At 41.2% G+C, this 16,783-nt stretch overlaps 1 protein-coding gene across 1 annotated transcript in view; it reads right to left on the bottom strand.

Moving 5' to 3' along the window:
* C1H9orf57 (chromosome 1 C9orf57 homolog) overlaps window positions 1–16,022 on the bottom strand; it is a 57,838-nt gene extending 41,816 nt beyond the window's left edge. Inside the window, exon 1 of the mRNA XM_060366096.1 lies at window positions 15,865–16,022. Coding sequence (XP_060222079.1) covers window positions 15,865–16,014 — 150 coding nt within the window. The 5' untranslated portion in view covers window positions 16,015–16,022. The remainder of the gene's footprint in view (window positions 1–15,864) is intronic.
* Window positions 16,023–16,783: the final 761 nt, after the last annotated feature.

Here is a 16,783-nt window from a genome sequence, read left to right as displayed (position 1 = left end):
AAACAGGAAATCACGTTGTCCAGACTGTTTGGCAACTAGCTTGCTTTTCTCATGGACACAGATCTAATCTTGTAGTTACACAGGCAGCTTGGTCTCTTTAAGCTCTGCAAGATAGTTCAGTGCTTGGAGGTGCCAGAAAGGCTTTTACCCACTGCAGATATGCTTCTGTATTCACAGTAATAAAACGACTCTCGTCAAAGACATCGATGATTTTCATGTCTCCACATTTAAGGGTGTGTGTGTGTGCATGTGTTTGTGTGGTGTGTATGTGTGCATTCACTTGTGTATGCATGTGTGTATATGGTGTGTGTGTGTGTATGTGTTTGTGCTGTGTGTGTTTAGTGAATGCATGAATATGTGGATACACACTCCCGTCCACATGCCAGTGAAAAATGCCAGAAAAAGATGTTGGATGTCTTCTCCTGTGGTTCTCTGTTCTGAGACAGGGTCTTTTCCTGAGCTGGAGGCTCACTTCTTCATCTAGGCTGGCTTGCTAGTTAGCCCCCAGGACTCACCTGTGTCTGCCCCCACGGACATACACCCATGACCAACTTTTTATGTGGATAGTGGAAATTTGAACTCAAGTCCTCACGTTTGCATGGCAAGTGCTATTATTCACTGAGCCAGCTCCCCAGCCCCCGACGAACACCTTTTCTGTTATATCTAATGTAGATGTTACCTGCTGTCATCCTTCTTGATGTGTTTTCCTTGTTGTTTCCATGAGGGATATATTCTTTGCTTCAAGCTTTAAAAGGATGAGCAAAGTCAAGTCGTGATTTTAAGATAAAACAAGGTTCAATTTTTTTTTGCTTTTTAAAAACGTTTTTTCCAAGCTGCCTGCCCTTGAATTTTCTGTAAGCAGGAAAAAAAAAAATGCTCAAAAATGTTTAACTTGATGTTTGAAGAAGATAGCTACTAATTATAGTTTGCAGGCATGTTCAACAAAATAACACACATGTGGATTACAGCACTGCATCCTTCCCTCACACTGAGTGAAATAGGCTATTATTAGTTGAGAATTATGTGGGCAGGACATAAATGAAGGGATTGTAACAATTAAGTGAAAAGACATCGTTTTCTTCTCTTCATGCCAGTACATTTTAATGCCTTTCAAAAGCCAATCTACTTAATTGAAATCATTTCAGAAAGCTTAGGAGTACCTGTGTCAAGCTTTTATTAACCTGTGTAATTTGGAGCTGACATTTAAGACCAGGATCATGAAGTATAACATTTATGTGCTTTTTGGAATGCAAAAAGCACAGAGAAGATGGAATCTCAGCCACTTCAGGTTCTGGCTACCATAACAAAATACTGTAGAGCAAGGGGCTTGAAGACTTTTCCACAGGTCATCTGGAGGAGGGGTCAGATAAGGTCAAGGTGCCAGCAGATTCAGCTCTGCTGTGGCTTCTCTTTCTGGTATACAAACAGTGGCCTTCTCAGTATCGTCGCAGGAGAAACAGAGGGCATTTTGCTGCCTCTGCCTGTAATGGTCTTAATCCCATTGTAGGGACGTTACCCTCATGATTTCATCTAAAACATGAACCACCACACCTCGTCCATGTGTACTGGGGATCCAAGCCAGGACCTCATGCATGCTAGAACAGCTCTAACCGGGCCAGAGACACAGCGTTTGTCATGTATTTCTCACATTAGTATAAAGACAAAATAAATTACAAACAAAATACTAAGGAAGATGTAAAATCAATAAAACTTAAATTATGTTGACTGGAGATGATATTTTTCTCACAGTAAATCGGCCCGATGAACTGGAAAAGCCCCAAAAGGTATCCACTAGCAATTACTGTAGCTAGTCATGGTCCAGAGCAATTAAGTGTTCTTGTAAATGTTGTGTTCAATATCTTATTGAAGACTCGGGGGCAGTGAAATTGTTCAGATACCAATTTTAGTGACGTGTCATAACTGAATTACCTTATTTACTTAAAGATGAGGTAACCGTACTGCCTTTACCTACTGAATTCCACATTAACTATTACCTGATTACATGTCTAACAGAAAGCAAAACTGAAAGTTTACTCAAAATACTTCTTATCTGCCACACACAATTGCTGAGGTAACCTTAAATTGGGTTCTTGTGGCTGCTGCTCTACTCTGATGCTTTCGTTTTCCATCTACTTGCCTTTTTGAGAAGTCATGTTCACTGTTCAGAGACAGTGTTAGCTGATGTAACAAGTAAGCCCTGCATCTTTCAGTGGTGGAACCCAGAAAAGCTCAAATCTCTCTTCTGTCACATCCTGGTTAGAAACATTTTGTGTTTGTCCTTTAATGGTATATCCTGCCTCCACTTTGTAGCCATATCTGCCTTTTGCTCTTCAGGACCCATCTGCTCAGCCAGCAAAGCTGACCGAGGACTGTATGGTAAGGTAAAATTTGGGGTATAGTTGTTACCAGTGGTCAAAGTCTGGGCTGGGTGTTTGCAAGGTCTTGGCCCCTGGTTGAGAATGAAACAAAAGTCTACCTAGAAAGCAAAGTATAAAAGAAACTACTTCAAGGCGAAACAACAGGTCAGGTTAGAAAGTACTTGACAAGAAGACAATGGGCCACATGACAAGACGACTAAGGGCCCTGATTATTGTTTTGGGGCTCAAGGGAAGGAAAAGTTTGGTTACTAGGGAGATACTTTAGGTGGCTTTTTTTTATTGATTTGATTATGTAAATGTCCTCATTCACTACACATGTACCTTCCCGTAATTCATCTGATTTTAATCATGCGCATGTCCAATTTTGCATGGATACAAGACGGTACACAGAGAATTCTACCTAAAAGTTCATTTTTAGGACATGGTTTCTCTTATTGTGTACATAACCCAAATCAGTCTAGGGAAGACTGGTCCATTGCCCATTGTGGATTGTGCTCTGGGATATGTTTGAATAGGGCAAGGCATTATCAGAGGGCTGCTAAGGATAGTAATGTATTTCCATTGTTCAAAGCAGGTACACATCATCTCTATGCGCGAATTGGGTGGGAGTTCTGAGTGGTTAACAAGTTGCTAGGTGCCATAGCTCAAGTAAATAGACCCACAGGTTTTTAAGCAACTCCCCAAGTCTGCCTGTTTCCCCAAAGATGTTTTGTGGGCCAGTACCAGAAATTCCACAATGTGTGATTTCAATACCACTTCCAAAGTTTGTGTGTTGTGAATTTAATCCAACTTAATCTCCGATGCAACAGTGTCCTGAAGTAGGATCCTAAAAATGTTCTGAGGTTCTCAGGGCTCTGAGGTTTTGCTTTTATAAATGGAATAAAGTTATTATCAAGGGAATGGGCCTACCAACCATGTTGCTAATACCTCTATTATAATGGCAAACCAATCTCTCTCCTCTCTCTCTCCTTCTCTAATGAGATGATGTAGCGAAACGACCTTGTCAGATGCATGTCTCACATTCCAGAACCGTAAGACATAAATTTCTATCCTTTATAAACCACTCACTCTCAGGTATTCTGTTGTAGCCACATAAACAGACTAAGAGAGCACACATAGCTACTGCCTGCATCCTGTCATGCAGGAGTCAGTCATCTGGCCATACCCAAATGCACAGGAGCATAGTACATGCAAGCTAGGTATGTACTAAATGGGAAAGGAAACAATGAATAAAAATACAATATTTCTCATTATATAAATATACTTTTTATATTTTACATATTTATAACCAGAGTTTCTTACATAAACTGGACCATAAACACAACCGTTAAAGTAAGTCCTCCTGTACCTGTTACATCACAGTTTAGATGGCCATCATGAACGTGTGTGCTTCACAAATGCTTTCCATTAGAGATGAAGCAATGCCATTAAATGTACATTTTTTCCTTTGAAGTCTGCAGGACTTCTGAGAAAACTTATCTCAAAGTTTTAGAGCACATTTTTCTATCAGAATCTCTGTCCTGCTCAAGCTGAAATGTTCACCCAGTGTTCTTCTTGGCTGTGGCTAGTGTCTGCACAGATTACTTACCTAGACTGCATTCTTTTCAAACACTGATACAAGTTACTGACCATGTAGCTAAAGGTGCTGTCTTCAATGATTCTTGAATTATTTTGCAGAACATTTGTCTAATGTCTATACCACCATTAGTTTATGAGTAAGCAATTTGTTTTATAAAGTAGATTTTATAAATCAGAGTCTGGAGAGATTTTGTAAGCAAAAAAGGCAGGCAGAGAGACAGGCTTTTTTTTTTTTTTAATATTAGTTACAGTTTATTAACTTTGCATCCCAGCTGTATCCCGCTCCCTCATTCCTTCCCAACTCCACCCTCTTCCTCATCTCCTCCCAGCCTCTTTCCAAGTCCATTGATAGGGAAGGACCTCCTCCCCTTTCATCTGCCCCTGGTTTATCAGGTATCTTCAGGACTGGCTGCAATGTCCTCTGTGGCCTAGCAGGGCTGCTCCTCCCTCGGGCCAGGTGGGGGTAGGGCGGGAGGTCAAAGAGCCTGCCATTGGGTTCATGTCAGAAATAGTCCCTGTTATCCTTACTAGGGAACACACTTGGATACTGGGCTACCATGGGCTACATCCGAGCAGAGGTTCTAGGTTATATCCATACATGGTCCTTGGCTGGAGAGAGGCAGGCTTTTGGAAAATTTTTAAAAGATTTAATTTACTTAGCCTTTTTCTTTTCTGCTTTTTAATGTTAAGGTGATTTTTATAAAACAATGACTTGATCATCAGGAGTTAAATGTGGGGATTTTTTTATAGATCTTTTCTATTAATTAATTAATTTACTTTACATCCCAATCACAGCTTTTACTATCTATTACTAATAACTAATTATCTATTTTTAGTAACTATCTATTGCTAACAAAAATTTTCTATAATATACATAAGCTGATAGATACACACAAACACACACACATACAAAAAAAGCTTAAATGAAATTTTCCAGTTTGGGATGACAATGCTCCCTCCAAGAGTCATAGACAATCTAACCAAACCAGTAAGAAAAGCTCTTTTGAGTTTCTGGTTAGGGTTATCCAGGAGACTTCCAAAACATTATGGGCTATTGCTGCTGCACTTGGTTGTCACTGGCAGAGGTAGAAGGTAAGTTCCTATTGCTGAAGATACCATATACTTTAGCAACAGGGCCCAAAGGCCCATGAGATGGAATTGATTAGAAAGCCTCTCTGCTGAGGACTTAGCTTTTATGATACCAGGGCACCATGAAAGATTACAAAGGAGGGAGGCAACCAATATTTCTACCCAACTATGATGCCTACAAACTACAACAACAACCAGCATCAATAACCCTAAGGTTGCAGTAATGGCGCACCTACCTTGGAAGAAACCAATAGCTCTATATTTGGACTTAAGGCCTGCTCAACAATAAGGAAATACTGTCTGGTACAGAAAACCGAGCCAACTAGCCAGGGCCAGTGACTCATAGAACATGGAGGAGAACTCACAGCCACTACTTTAATAAATCAGCAAAATCCCATACTATATTCTAAATATTTGTCCCTTTACACACAGGTAAGTGTGGTTCTCCTCACCCTTCATCCAGGAAACTTCTCTTTGCAACAGACAGAGACCATTACAGAAAACCACATCATATCAAAACGTAGAATTTCAAGCCTCGTCTAAACTGATACATCTACAAAACAACTGCTATATCTAAGGCTCAGGAATCACTGTGGAAAGGGGGCAGAAAAATTGTAAAAACCAGAGGAAGATTGAGTTTGCTGTGAGAGTGTGTCTCCTAAGAATGTCAAAAGCTACACTCTTGAAGTGTCACCAAAGTAGTTACCTAAGCATGACCTGAAGGAAGACAGCAATAGACGTGACAAAGAGGGAAGGACCATTAGACTTAGTCTCTAATGTCCCTTTACGTTTTCAAAAAATTACATGAAAGATATGTTATATATCAAGAATTTTAAACAAAGATGTTTACCTTGCTGTAGGGTTATAGATTCAACAAGAAAAAAAAATTGTTGGAGATAATAAAAATAGATAGCAATAAGGGATTACATTTCTAAATTTTGGTATATTCGGGATAAGAGATATTAAAAAAATTATTGTGAGCCTGGAAAGATAGCTCAGCAGTTGAGAACATTGGCTGCTCTTCCAGAGGACCCAGGTTCAGTTCTCAGCACCCGCATAGTGGTTCATAAGCATCTGTAACTCCAGTTTCAGGAGAGCCAAAGCTGTCTTCCAGCCTCCTCAGGCACCAGGCATGCATGTGGGGCACACACATAAATGCATTGGGACACTCATCCACGTAAAAAAATAAATCTTTAAGAAAGACAATTGAAAAATTAGTAACATTGAAATTTCTTTAATGTATATGTCAAGTCAAACTAGTTTCTGTTTTAAAACATGGAGACACAAATGTGTAGGAAAGTACAGTGCGAATATATAGCAAACTATGGACAGTCACATGTCACTCTAGTGGCAAAATAGCTCCTTTACAGCTGTCATTCACTTTAACATGAGTTACTGTTACTTCCTTTCAGACAGAATCTCATGGAGGCATCACAGCAAGGCTGGCTAACCTTGAATTTACTTTGAAACTGAGAAAGACTTTGAAGTTCTGATCCTCCTGCCTCCACTGAATGAATACTGTGATTACATGCCTGTTACCGCAGCTCGCTTTAATGAGTGTTTTGTTTTGTACTTTTAAATACTAAAAATGGAAATAAACATCCTTTTGTTTAGGTGAATCATTTGAAAAGACAATGCCATTTGATTGTGCCTCATCAAATGTCTCTTATTTTGGTAAATAACGATATTGTGATAAAGAAATATACTTTGTCAACCAAACTAAGCATAAAGAACCAATTAGTCATATTTCTGTGACAGATTGTGGGCTGTGTTTACACAGTGGTATCTGCAGAGAAGATCTAAGGTTTAAAATATTATAAAGATTCCAAAAAGAAGCAACTTTCTGTGTAATGATGGAACCATATCTTTCACATATGGTCTGCATGGTTCTTCTATTACTTCTAAGGTTGAGCTTCTACCCTGTGAATCCTACAGCAAGAATAGCAAGGCTAAAAGAAAGGTCTTCCCTGCCCCTCCCTGCACAGCTATTTAAAGGTCTTTGTAAGCACACTTATCAGTAGAATGTAGCAGTCACATTACTAATTAGAAAATATAACAATCGTTTCATCAAAGATACGCAATTTAAAAAACAAAACAAAAAAGCTCTAATCATGTGACTACATGCTATTCAATGCTGATTAGAAGCAGTGGGGTCTTATGTTGTCTGTTTGGCCAATCCCTGATGATGTGGGTGACCATGGTATGTTTAACACCACCCACTTGCCTCATGAAATCTGCTGTCTCCAGCAGGTTTTGTAAGGTCCACCATGTCCATCAGCAACTTCCATGGAACTCTGTGTAGTATGTAGGATAATTCACTCATCCTTTTTGCTCTTGTCAAGCCTTGTTCCCATCACCTGACCCTCTGCACTTGACCCCAACATTGCATCATTTAGAAACTAGAAATCACCAGGCAGAAAAGGAGTCTGCATTGTTCACAGAAGCTAAAACCTGACCTGCATCCACACCGGTCAATCCCTCCTCTCCAAGAATGATTTCTTTGCCTGTGGTTTTCATCTTGACCTGTGTCTTTAGCGACTGCCCTCCATCTCTTACTTTTCTCAGCTTCCTCCTTCAACAGTGAGAATTTCTCCTTAAATAACATCAATGAAATGGCAGCCTCCACTAACTAAGCATTTTGTTTATACAGCACACGGGACTGGTGGCTTTAAATGCATACCATTATTTTTCCTAACCCTCCTTTCCATGATGTTTCCTGTACTTTATATAGGAGGAAGCTACATTTCAGAAGAGTTAAGCATCGTGCAGGATTATGCCACATGTAAGCAGGATAGTACACATTCAAAACAGACTCTGTGATTATGAGATTATATCTAATCAGGGGTAATCTCTGAGAAATCCCTCTGTGAACTTGGACAGTATCCATCGGCCTCATCCTGGACTTCCTGGAGACTTGTGCCTACTCGCCATCTCCTCCTTTCTTTGCACGTATCAACTCAAAGCATCTCGGCATATCCCTCCCATTACCGAAACTGCTCTGGGCAACATCACCAATTACCTTCCTGCCTCTTGACATTTTGGTTTCAGGCCTAGCCTTTTATGACCACACCATCTCTCCAGACCTCCCTTCATGTTTCTAGGTCCAAAGGATGTTGGTTCCTCCATCTTACCTTGACCTGCAGCACCCCTGACATTGCTGACAGTCCTGGATTTGAAGCAGTCTTTTCATGGGCCTTTCGTAAGATACCTACCTTAATTGTTTCCCCACTACTAATCTATGGGATTGCAGGTTGCTCCATTTCCTGTGTTGAGCCCTCCATCCAACAGTTTCATGTTGCTCTGACAGAACATCTGGTATGTCTGTTTTCTGTAATAGTTTGGTACTGAGGTTGGGAGTATGTAGCAAACCCGTGTCAGAGAAGAAAACCACACACACACACACACACACACACACACACACACACACAGATCCACTTCCTTCACATGAGCCCTATCTCTTACAGCGTCTATTCCCTCCCAGCAGTCCATTGAAGTATATATACATCTGTGAATTAATACATTAATGATGTCAGAGCTCCCGTCTCTGAACATTGCTACATTGGGATCAAGTTTAACACACGAGTGTTTGAGGGGGTACTTCATGTCCAAACTATAACCATCCTCTATAGGTGATCAAGGTTAGGTCAGGTTTGTCCTTTCCTCACTATGAACACCATCCTAGAGATCTCATTTACTCCCAAGGTTTCATTTTTCACTGAAGGTAGAGCCCATGTCTGCCTCTGGAGCCCGACTCTAACCTGATGTTTAGGTCTGAATGTCTGCTGCTTGTAGGATGTTCAACTTCACATGGTTCTGAGGCATGTAGAACCTTATTTCTCTGAGCATGCCTCTTTCTTAGCTTTTATTTCCCTCAGGTGTAAAATGGAGAACATATTCGTTATCATCTGATAAGGGTATCCTAAATATTAAATAAAAATATATATGGAAATACTTAAACAGTGCCTCTCCTATGAAGATCACTCAGCCTGTTGTGAGAGACTTTATGAAATAGATGCTAAAACACGTCATTTGTGGGCCAGCTGTATGCTTTGCTTTCCTCTTGTGCTTACTCTCATTTCATCACTTTTGATAAAAGTACATACATCCATATATCCATAAATACACAGGGACACACACACACATGCCCTGACAAAAAGAAAATGAGCTTGTGCAATACTTCCCTTGATCCCCGGGAAATACGTCCCAAGAACCAGAGTGGTTGTTGAAGCCATAGCTTGGGTTGATCCCTAGACAAGCTGTTTACAAATCACAGTATACACAATATCACTGTTATTAATCTTATTAATTAATTTGTCACAACGAAATCTTAGCAAGGCTAAGCAATCAACAAATGGATTAGTCACAACTACATCCAAGTGGAGCTTATATGAATATATTCCCTGACTCAAAGTATCCTATTATATTTTCATCTCAAAGGAATTCTTTCTAGCTTCTCACTGGCTTATTGGAACTGCCAGGATTACTGAGTGTGTGTTTCAGGGACATTATGAAGTAAAATAAGGATGTTTGAATCCAAGCAGCATGATTTGATGAGAGAGAGAGAGAGAGAGAGAGAGCTTTTAAGTGATTAAATAATATGTAGTTTCGATACGCAGGACTTGGGTGACTTACAGCCCATGTCAGATGGAGCTGCATGGGAAGGGTTTTGTACTGCTAAGAAAGACAAATTAAAACTCTATTATTTATTTATAAATTTTCCATTTAATATTTTTAGAATAGAGTTAACCATGGGTAAGAGAAAGCATGGAAAGCCAGACTGCCAATAAGGGAACATGACTGCCTTTTTTAAAAGGTAGTCCTTTTTAAAATGTAGTTAATATTTCCCCCTTGATGTCAATGCCTTCATCATTCTGTCGAGTCTCATTGGTGCTGGAGGTTGAACTCAGATGTCATGCATGGTGAACACACACTCTAACAGCGACCTACACCTCTCGCCACATGGGTTCAAGATGACTCAACCTTTCTACCATCCTCCATTCTCCCAGTAACCTCATTCCCATAAGCTTTATTTGCCCGCACTAAAGGTGATCTCTTTCCAGCTCTCTTCCTGTCAGATGGTGTCTGACAGATGCAGCTTCACATTTGGAAAGCTTCCACAACCCGTTAAATTCCCTCCATCTCATTTTCAAAAGGATCTTCACCAACCCTATATCTGACAGAGGTCTAATATATAAAGAACTCAAGAAGTTAAAAAGCAACAAATCAAGTAATCCAATTAAAAAATGGGGTACAGAGCTAAATAGAGAATTCTCTGTAAAGGAAGATAGAGTGGCAGAGAAACACTTAAGGAAATGTTCAATGCCCTTAGTCATCAGGGAGATGCAAATCAAAACAACCCTGAGATTTCACCTCACACCCATCAGAATGGCTAAGATCAAAAACTGAAGTGACAACACATACTGGCAAAGATATGGTGAAAGGGGAACCCTCCTCCATTGCTGATGGGAAAGTAAACTTGTACAACCACTTTGGAAATCAATCTGGCACTTTCTCAGACAATTAGGAATAGTGCTACCTCAAGATCCAGCTATACAACTCCTAGGCATATATCCAAAATATGCTCAAGTACACAACAAGGACATTTGTTCAACCATGTTCATAGTAGCTTTATTGGTAATAGCCAGAACCTGGAAACAACCCAGATGTCCCTCAACAGAGGAATAGATACAGAAATTGTGGTACATTTACACAATGAAATACTACCCAGCAATTAAAAACAAGGAAAGCATGAAATTTGCAGGCAAATGGTGGGATCTAGAAAAGATCATCCTGAGTAAGGTATCCCAGAAGTGATATAAACTCACAAGTGGACAGTAAACCTATAGTATAGGATAAACATACTAAAATATGTACACCTAAAGAAGCTAAGCAAGAAGGAGGTCCCTGGGTAAGAGGATCAACCCTCGCTCAGAAAGGCAAACAGGACAGACATTGGAAGAGGGAGAATACAGGAAACAGTATAGGAGCCTACCACAGAGGGCCTCTGAAAGGCTCTACCCAGCAGTGTATTAAAGCAGATGCTGAGACTCTTAACCAAACTTTGGGCAGAGTGCAGTGTTTTCTGATTCAGATTCTCTGTGTATCTGTGGTACTGTTTTTGTTTGTTTGTTCGTTCATTTATTTTTTTTTAACTAAGGCATCTTCTCAGATGTTATCAAACAGTGCTTATAAATTTCATTAGATGCTCTCTTCTGTTCTGTAACTATTTCCTCTTCCTCCAAAGCCACTCTTTCTTATTTCTCTACTTTAAAGAGCACATTGCAAGGCTGTTTCCTCCTTTCCTTTTTCTGTGTCATTGTAAAGCAGTCATTGCACACTTTCTACATGAGTATAATGAGAACATCCTTTTGCTCAAAGGACTCCCAGGGACACCCACGGACACCCAGGGACACCCACGGACAGTGTAAAGCCTGTCAGGATAGATCTAAAAATCTAAAGTCATGCTAATGTTAGATGGACAGAACATGAGTGATGCAGCATACCACAGCTATTAAGAGAAGAAAGCAAGGACAAGATTTACTAGGACATGCTCAAGATGCCAACACTCAGCCATGGGGTTGGAGGTAAGGATGTCTCTTTCATGCTGTGATGGGCAAATACACCAATGGCCTTACATTCTCTTTGTCGGTTGTTTGTAGACTCAAGAGCTACTGACAGCACTATCAAGGAAAAGCAAAATGTCAACTAGCAGAGCAGATTTTCTGTGACATCACGTTTTATAATGCGCAAGAATCTGTGAATTATAAATGTACTTTTGTGCTTTACTTTTGTGCCACTATGAAAGAAAAAAAAGAAAAAAAAACAAAAAACAAAAAAACAAAAACAAAACAACCGCTGCTGTGTAAGCCACAAAATATGGCTGGTCACCATTTACCAGGAAACGGCAGTGATGATAAGTATGAATGTGTCTGGAATTCAGGGTCTGCTAGGTTTGTCTTGGTTGTGGAGACATTGGTCACAGCATGCAAGAAGAAGGCATGTAGCTTCCAAAATTGTGTTGAGGCATCTTAGCAAAAAGTCCCTGATGGTGCTGTTGTGAATCAGGAACCTCTTGATGACCAGAGTTCTACTTCCCAGAATCCATGGGTACAAATACAGAACTGAATATGTAAACTCGCCTTCTGCCCTCCACACACAGCCTGTGTCTTGAGTGGATGCAACCTAACATTAATAGTAGTTTTTTGTTTTGTTTTTTTAATGAGGACAGTGGTGCCTAACTGTTTTGGGAGCATTCAAGGAGATAAGCATGTGAAAATCGCCTGGCACCATGCAGGGCTCAATAGGCATTCCTTTCTCTGTTCTTCCTAAGGAGGTGCTGCAAATCACCTCTGCTCCAGGACAGCAGAGTAGTTCCTATCACACTGATGGCAGAAGGTTCTGTGAGCCTGCTGGTGGTCATATGACTGTTTGCATCCATAGGCCCATGCATGTTCATACTCACATACATGTATGTATCTTCTTTTTTTAAGAAAAACCTGTTTTTGTACATATAAAGGCACTACCGTTTTTTTTTAATTAAATTTGTTCATTTATTCATTTTACATCCTGATCGAAGCCCCCTCCCACTGGGTCCCACCTTCCTACCCTCTTCTCCCTTTCTCCCCTCCTCTTCTCCTCAGAAAAGGGGAGCCTTCCCCCTCTCTGATCCTCAATACAAACCCACCCCAGGCAACAGAGTCCATGCCAGAGACAACTCCACTCTACTTTCTGTGGGCACCCACATGAAAACCAAGCTGCCCATCAGTACATATGTGTTGGGGGCCTAGGTCCAGTCCAGGCATGTTCTTTGGTTGGTGCTTCAGTCTCTGTGAACCCCCATGCACCTAGGTTAGTTGACCCTGTTGGTCTTCTTGAGGAGCTAAAAGCACTGTTACCAGAGTTAGGGTCAGAGTCTGGGCCCTGCCAGTTCTGATCAGTGTCAGCCACTGATCTTCAAGGTAGGCCAACTTAAAAGACATATGAATAGTGAACAGCAGAAAAAGCAACATATTCAATGTGGCTGCATTATAAAGAGGAACTGAGGGGTCCTGTGAACCCCACCTCCAGCGGCTAAGATGGGGTTAGGCTTAAGTGGAGGTGCTCAGAGCCAAGCAGCCCTCAGCAGTGCTCTGCTCTGGTCTCTCCTCCCCAGGGGTCTGACAGGCTGTGGGCACTGTGTGAAGTCTCCTTTGAGGAGACAAGTCCCTGCTCTGGCTGGCCCCAAGGCCTCAGTGTTTCAGAATAAGATTCCTGGGGAAATTCGGTTCTTCGATCCCCTGTGTTAATAGTAAAACAGGCAAAAGGAGGAGTGCCCAGGCCTCTTGTGTAATATGCCCAGTGCTGCCAGCAAGGCTGCACTGAGCACTACTGGGAGTTTATTTGTAGCGATATTATTGATAATTGTAGTGATATTATTTGAGTGATATTTTTGAGGGTACTTGTTCTTCTGTCTAATGGGCCTACAAAGTCGCATACTATTGTATTTTAGCATTCTGGTACCTTATTTATTATAGACCTAGAACTTAAAAGAAGAAATCTGAGCCTGATGATGAGTATCTGTGATCCCAACACTCAGGAGGCAGGGACAGGAAGGTGGCATGGGTATGTTCAAGGCCAGTTTGGGCTATGTAGTGAGGTCTAGGACAGCTTGTATATAATAAGAATGTCAAAAACATAGAGGAGGGACTAAAAGAAGGAGAAAGAGAGGAAAAGAGAGGAGAGAAGAAGAGAGGAGAGGAAGAGGAGAAGAGAGGAGAATACAGGAAAGAAGAGGAGAGTACAGGAGAGGGGAGGGGAGGAGAGGGGAGGGGAGGGGAGGGGAGAGGAGGGGAAGAGAGGAGAGGTGAGAGTACAGAAAATGACTGGGCCAAAAACAATAAAGAAAAGAAATCCTGATTATCACAAAATTTTGTATAAATTACTACTCACTAATGTGTTGCATCTATGCCAATCAGTTCTCAGTAAATAAGGTGGTTGTCAGTACTGAGACGCCTGCTACATGGAATCATGGAATGAGCACTTGGAATAGAGTAAGCATTCATTTTTTTCCCCCAAATGAATATTTGAATGAGGTTGAAGTGAAACCAGTTTTTAAATTTAAATTAGCTAATGAGAAAACAGCTCTTTTCAGAAAAGAACAAATCAGAAGGAATGAAAACAGATCTGAAAAGAGAATGGAAAGGAAGTCTTCCTGCGGAGAGGTGCCAACAGGCAGAAGGTTTGACAGTTTCACCGCTTCTCTCCCTTAGGCGAATTCTTGGAAGTGTTCGCAGGCACGTGACCAGCCCCTCACTGTGTGAGGAAGAAACAGTGGGAGCAGGCAGCACAGGCTCCGCTGTCACTGGCAGCTGACGACCCAGCACTGATTCGTTCTGAGAGATGCAAGATAGCTTTCCTGTCTAACTTTTATGATCCTGCTTTATCGCTTACGTTTGGCCTCCGTGTTCTCGTTCTTATCTCTGGAAGACGTGAAGCCATTTATTAGAGGACTTTGAATCCTTCACAATCCTGACAACCACTGCGCCTGGTGGTTTCTCTTGAGCCCCAGGTTTCATTGTTTACGGGTTTGCTTATCCGTTACCCATATCCCCAGAGAATCCCCAGAGAAAATGGACCGCTGATAAGTGGGAAATTATTTTACATTAGAATGACATGAATGCAAATGGTAAAGAAATAAACAGATTAAGTGCAATTTTGTGCCTGCTTCTGGGCCTATTATGACCACATTACCTCTGACGTATTTATGGAGCCATCTCTGCTTCTTAATGGATGGAAAGGAGCAAACGTGGTTATTTGCGCTCTGTGTTCCCTTCTGCACTTCCCCGACGTCCTAACCAGTGGCTCAGATACTGCAGTGGAGAAGGGGTGGAGGCCGGAGTACTCTGGACAAATCTCTTGCCATTTTTTTTTTTCTGAAACATCTTGATACTTACTGACAGTTCCTTTGATACTTTAGTAGCAGTAATGACACTAGTTTTAAAACAACCATTATTATTTTTGAGCACCTCCCCCATACTTAGGCATTTTATATCCGTTACCTTCACAGCAGTTATGGAAGCCAGATAGTATTATTCATTTTCCAATGTCGCTATATAATATAACAACTATATAATAGTGATGCAATTAGAGTGGATTAATTACTTTCATTAATATTTTGACAACACCTTAAAGGCGTTCTTTACCAGTTTTTTTTTTCTTTTTGAGGGGGATTATAACGATTCTTTTTTATTGGAAATAATTTTTACACAATGTATCCTGATCATGGTTTCCCCTTTCCTAACTTCTCCCAGATCTTCCCTACCTCCTTACCCACCCAACCCCATGCCATTCTTCTCTCAGAATTACTTTAAAAATCAGGGTCTCACTACATAGTACCAGCTGGCCTGGAAATCACTACGTAGACCAGGGTGATCTTGAACTCACGGAGATCTGCCCACCTCTGCCTTCTGAGTTCTGGTATTAAAGGCATGCATCAACACATCTAGCCATAAGAGTGTTTTCATACAAACTTAATAATATCTACCTCATTGCAAAGTAATGTAATCATAGCGAACCACAGTGAATATATCCTTTACCAGTTTTCAAGCCAGCTCTAACCTCTGAGAGGAGCCCTGTCAGATGGGCTGGCCTACAACCTCCTTACATGAGGCAAGAGTTGAGCCTGATTCACATTTTGGCCTACACCCCTTGCTTATTTTCAGATTATGTCACAAGGCGTTAAAACAAAACAGCGCAAAGTCAATATAATCAAATGTACTTGAATACACTTCAGACTTAGAGTGGAGTCTCGCTGCAGTTCCCTTTCGAAATATAACGTTACCTGGAAATGAGAGATGAGGAAAAATTGCTCCAGTTGTTTCCTGAGAAAATTAGTCTTGCTTTCACCCGAACAAGTCTCAAGCAAAGCAGAGAATAATGAGGTAGAAAGTGGACCTGCAGTGGCTGCCTGGATCCTCCTGGCCAGCTGCATGTGTTATGCGCCGCCACCACCACCTCTCCATCTAGACCCTTGATCCCACAGACCTCTGGGATGATTTGCATCCTGCTACTTCCAGACCACGTCAGAACATATTAGTGTTGAATCATACATATGAGTCATTGAGGTAAAATTGCTGGAGGAGACCTACCCAGCTGATGCTTTTCTGGGGCAGGATGTTTTCCACATGGTATTGTGGACCCAGTCTCATACAGTTGGTATCGTATGGGTATCCAAGATCCCTGACTAATACTCATTTATCTTAGAATGCATTTAAACTGCTGGCTGTTTAGTTGATCATAAGGAACGTAAAAGCCCCCAACCGAAGATTCCCTCTCTGCTAGTAAAATCTGTACGATAAACCAAATGTTGACTAGAGGGTTTCCTAATAAGTAAGAAAGCCAGGCAAGAGGGCGAGAGAGGTTGAACAGAAAGAACTGAATGTTTAAGGCAAAGGTTACGTCAGGTTAGGGCCAGGCCTCTGGTCTTCCCCACAGGAAGGGATCAGGTGAAATTTTAAGCTAGGACAGTGCTCCTCTGGGAATTTCCTTTTCTGCTTAAGATGATGTGTGCTTGCCAGATTAGGCTGGCTGAGTCCTGACAGTACTGTGCAACTTCTATTCTCTCTACCACAGGACACTGAACAACAGACACAGCCCAGCGTCATGAGATGCCCTTACTCTAACGAATTCACAGAAGGAAGTGACCATCGTTCTGAAATACAATGCCAACTGATTTTCCTTCATTCCTTGTAAGGGGATAG

Source organism: Meriones unguiculatus, chromosome 1 (genome assembly GCF_030254825.1).
Source record: "Meriones unguiculatus strain TT.TT164.6M chromosome 1, Bangor_MerUng_6.1, whole genome shotgun sequence".
Taxonomy (NCBI): Eukaryota; Metazoa; Chordata; class Mammalia; order Rodentia; family Muridae; genus Meriones; species Meriones unguiculatus.
This window is presented reverse-complemented; position numbering and strand designations above follow the sequence as displayed.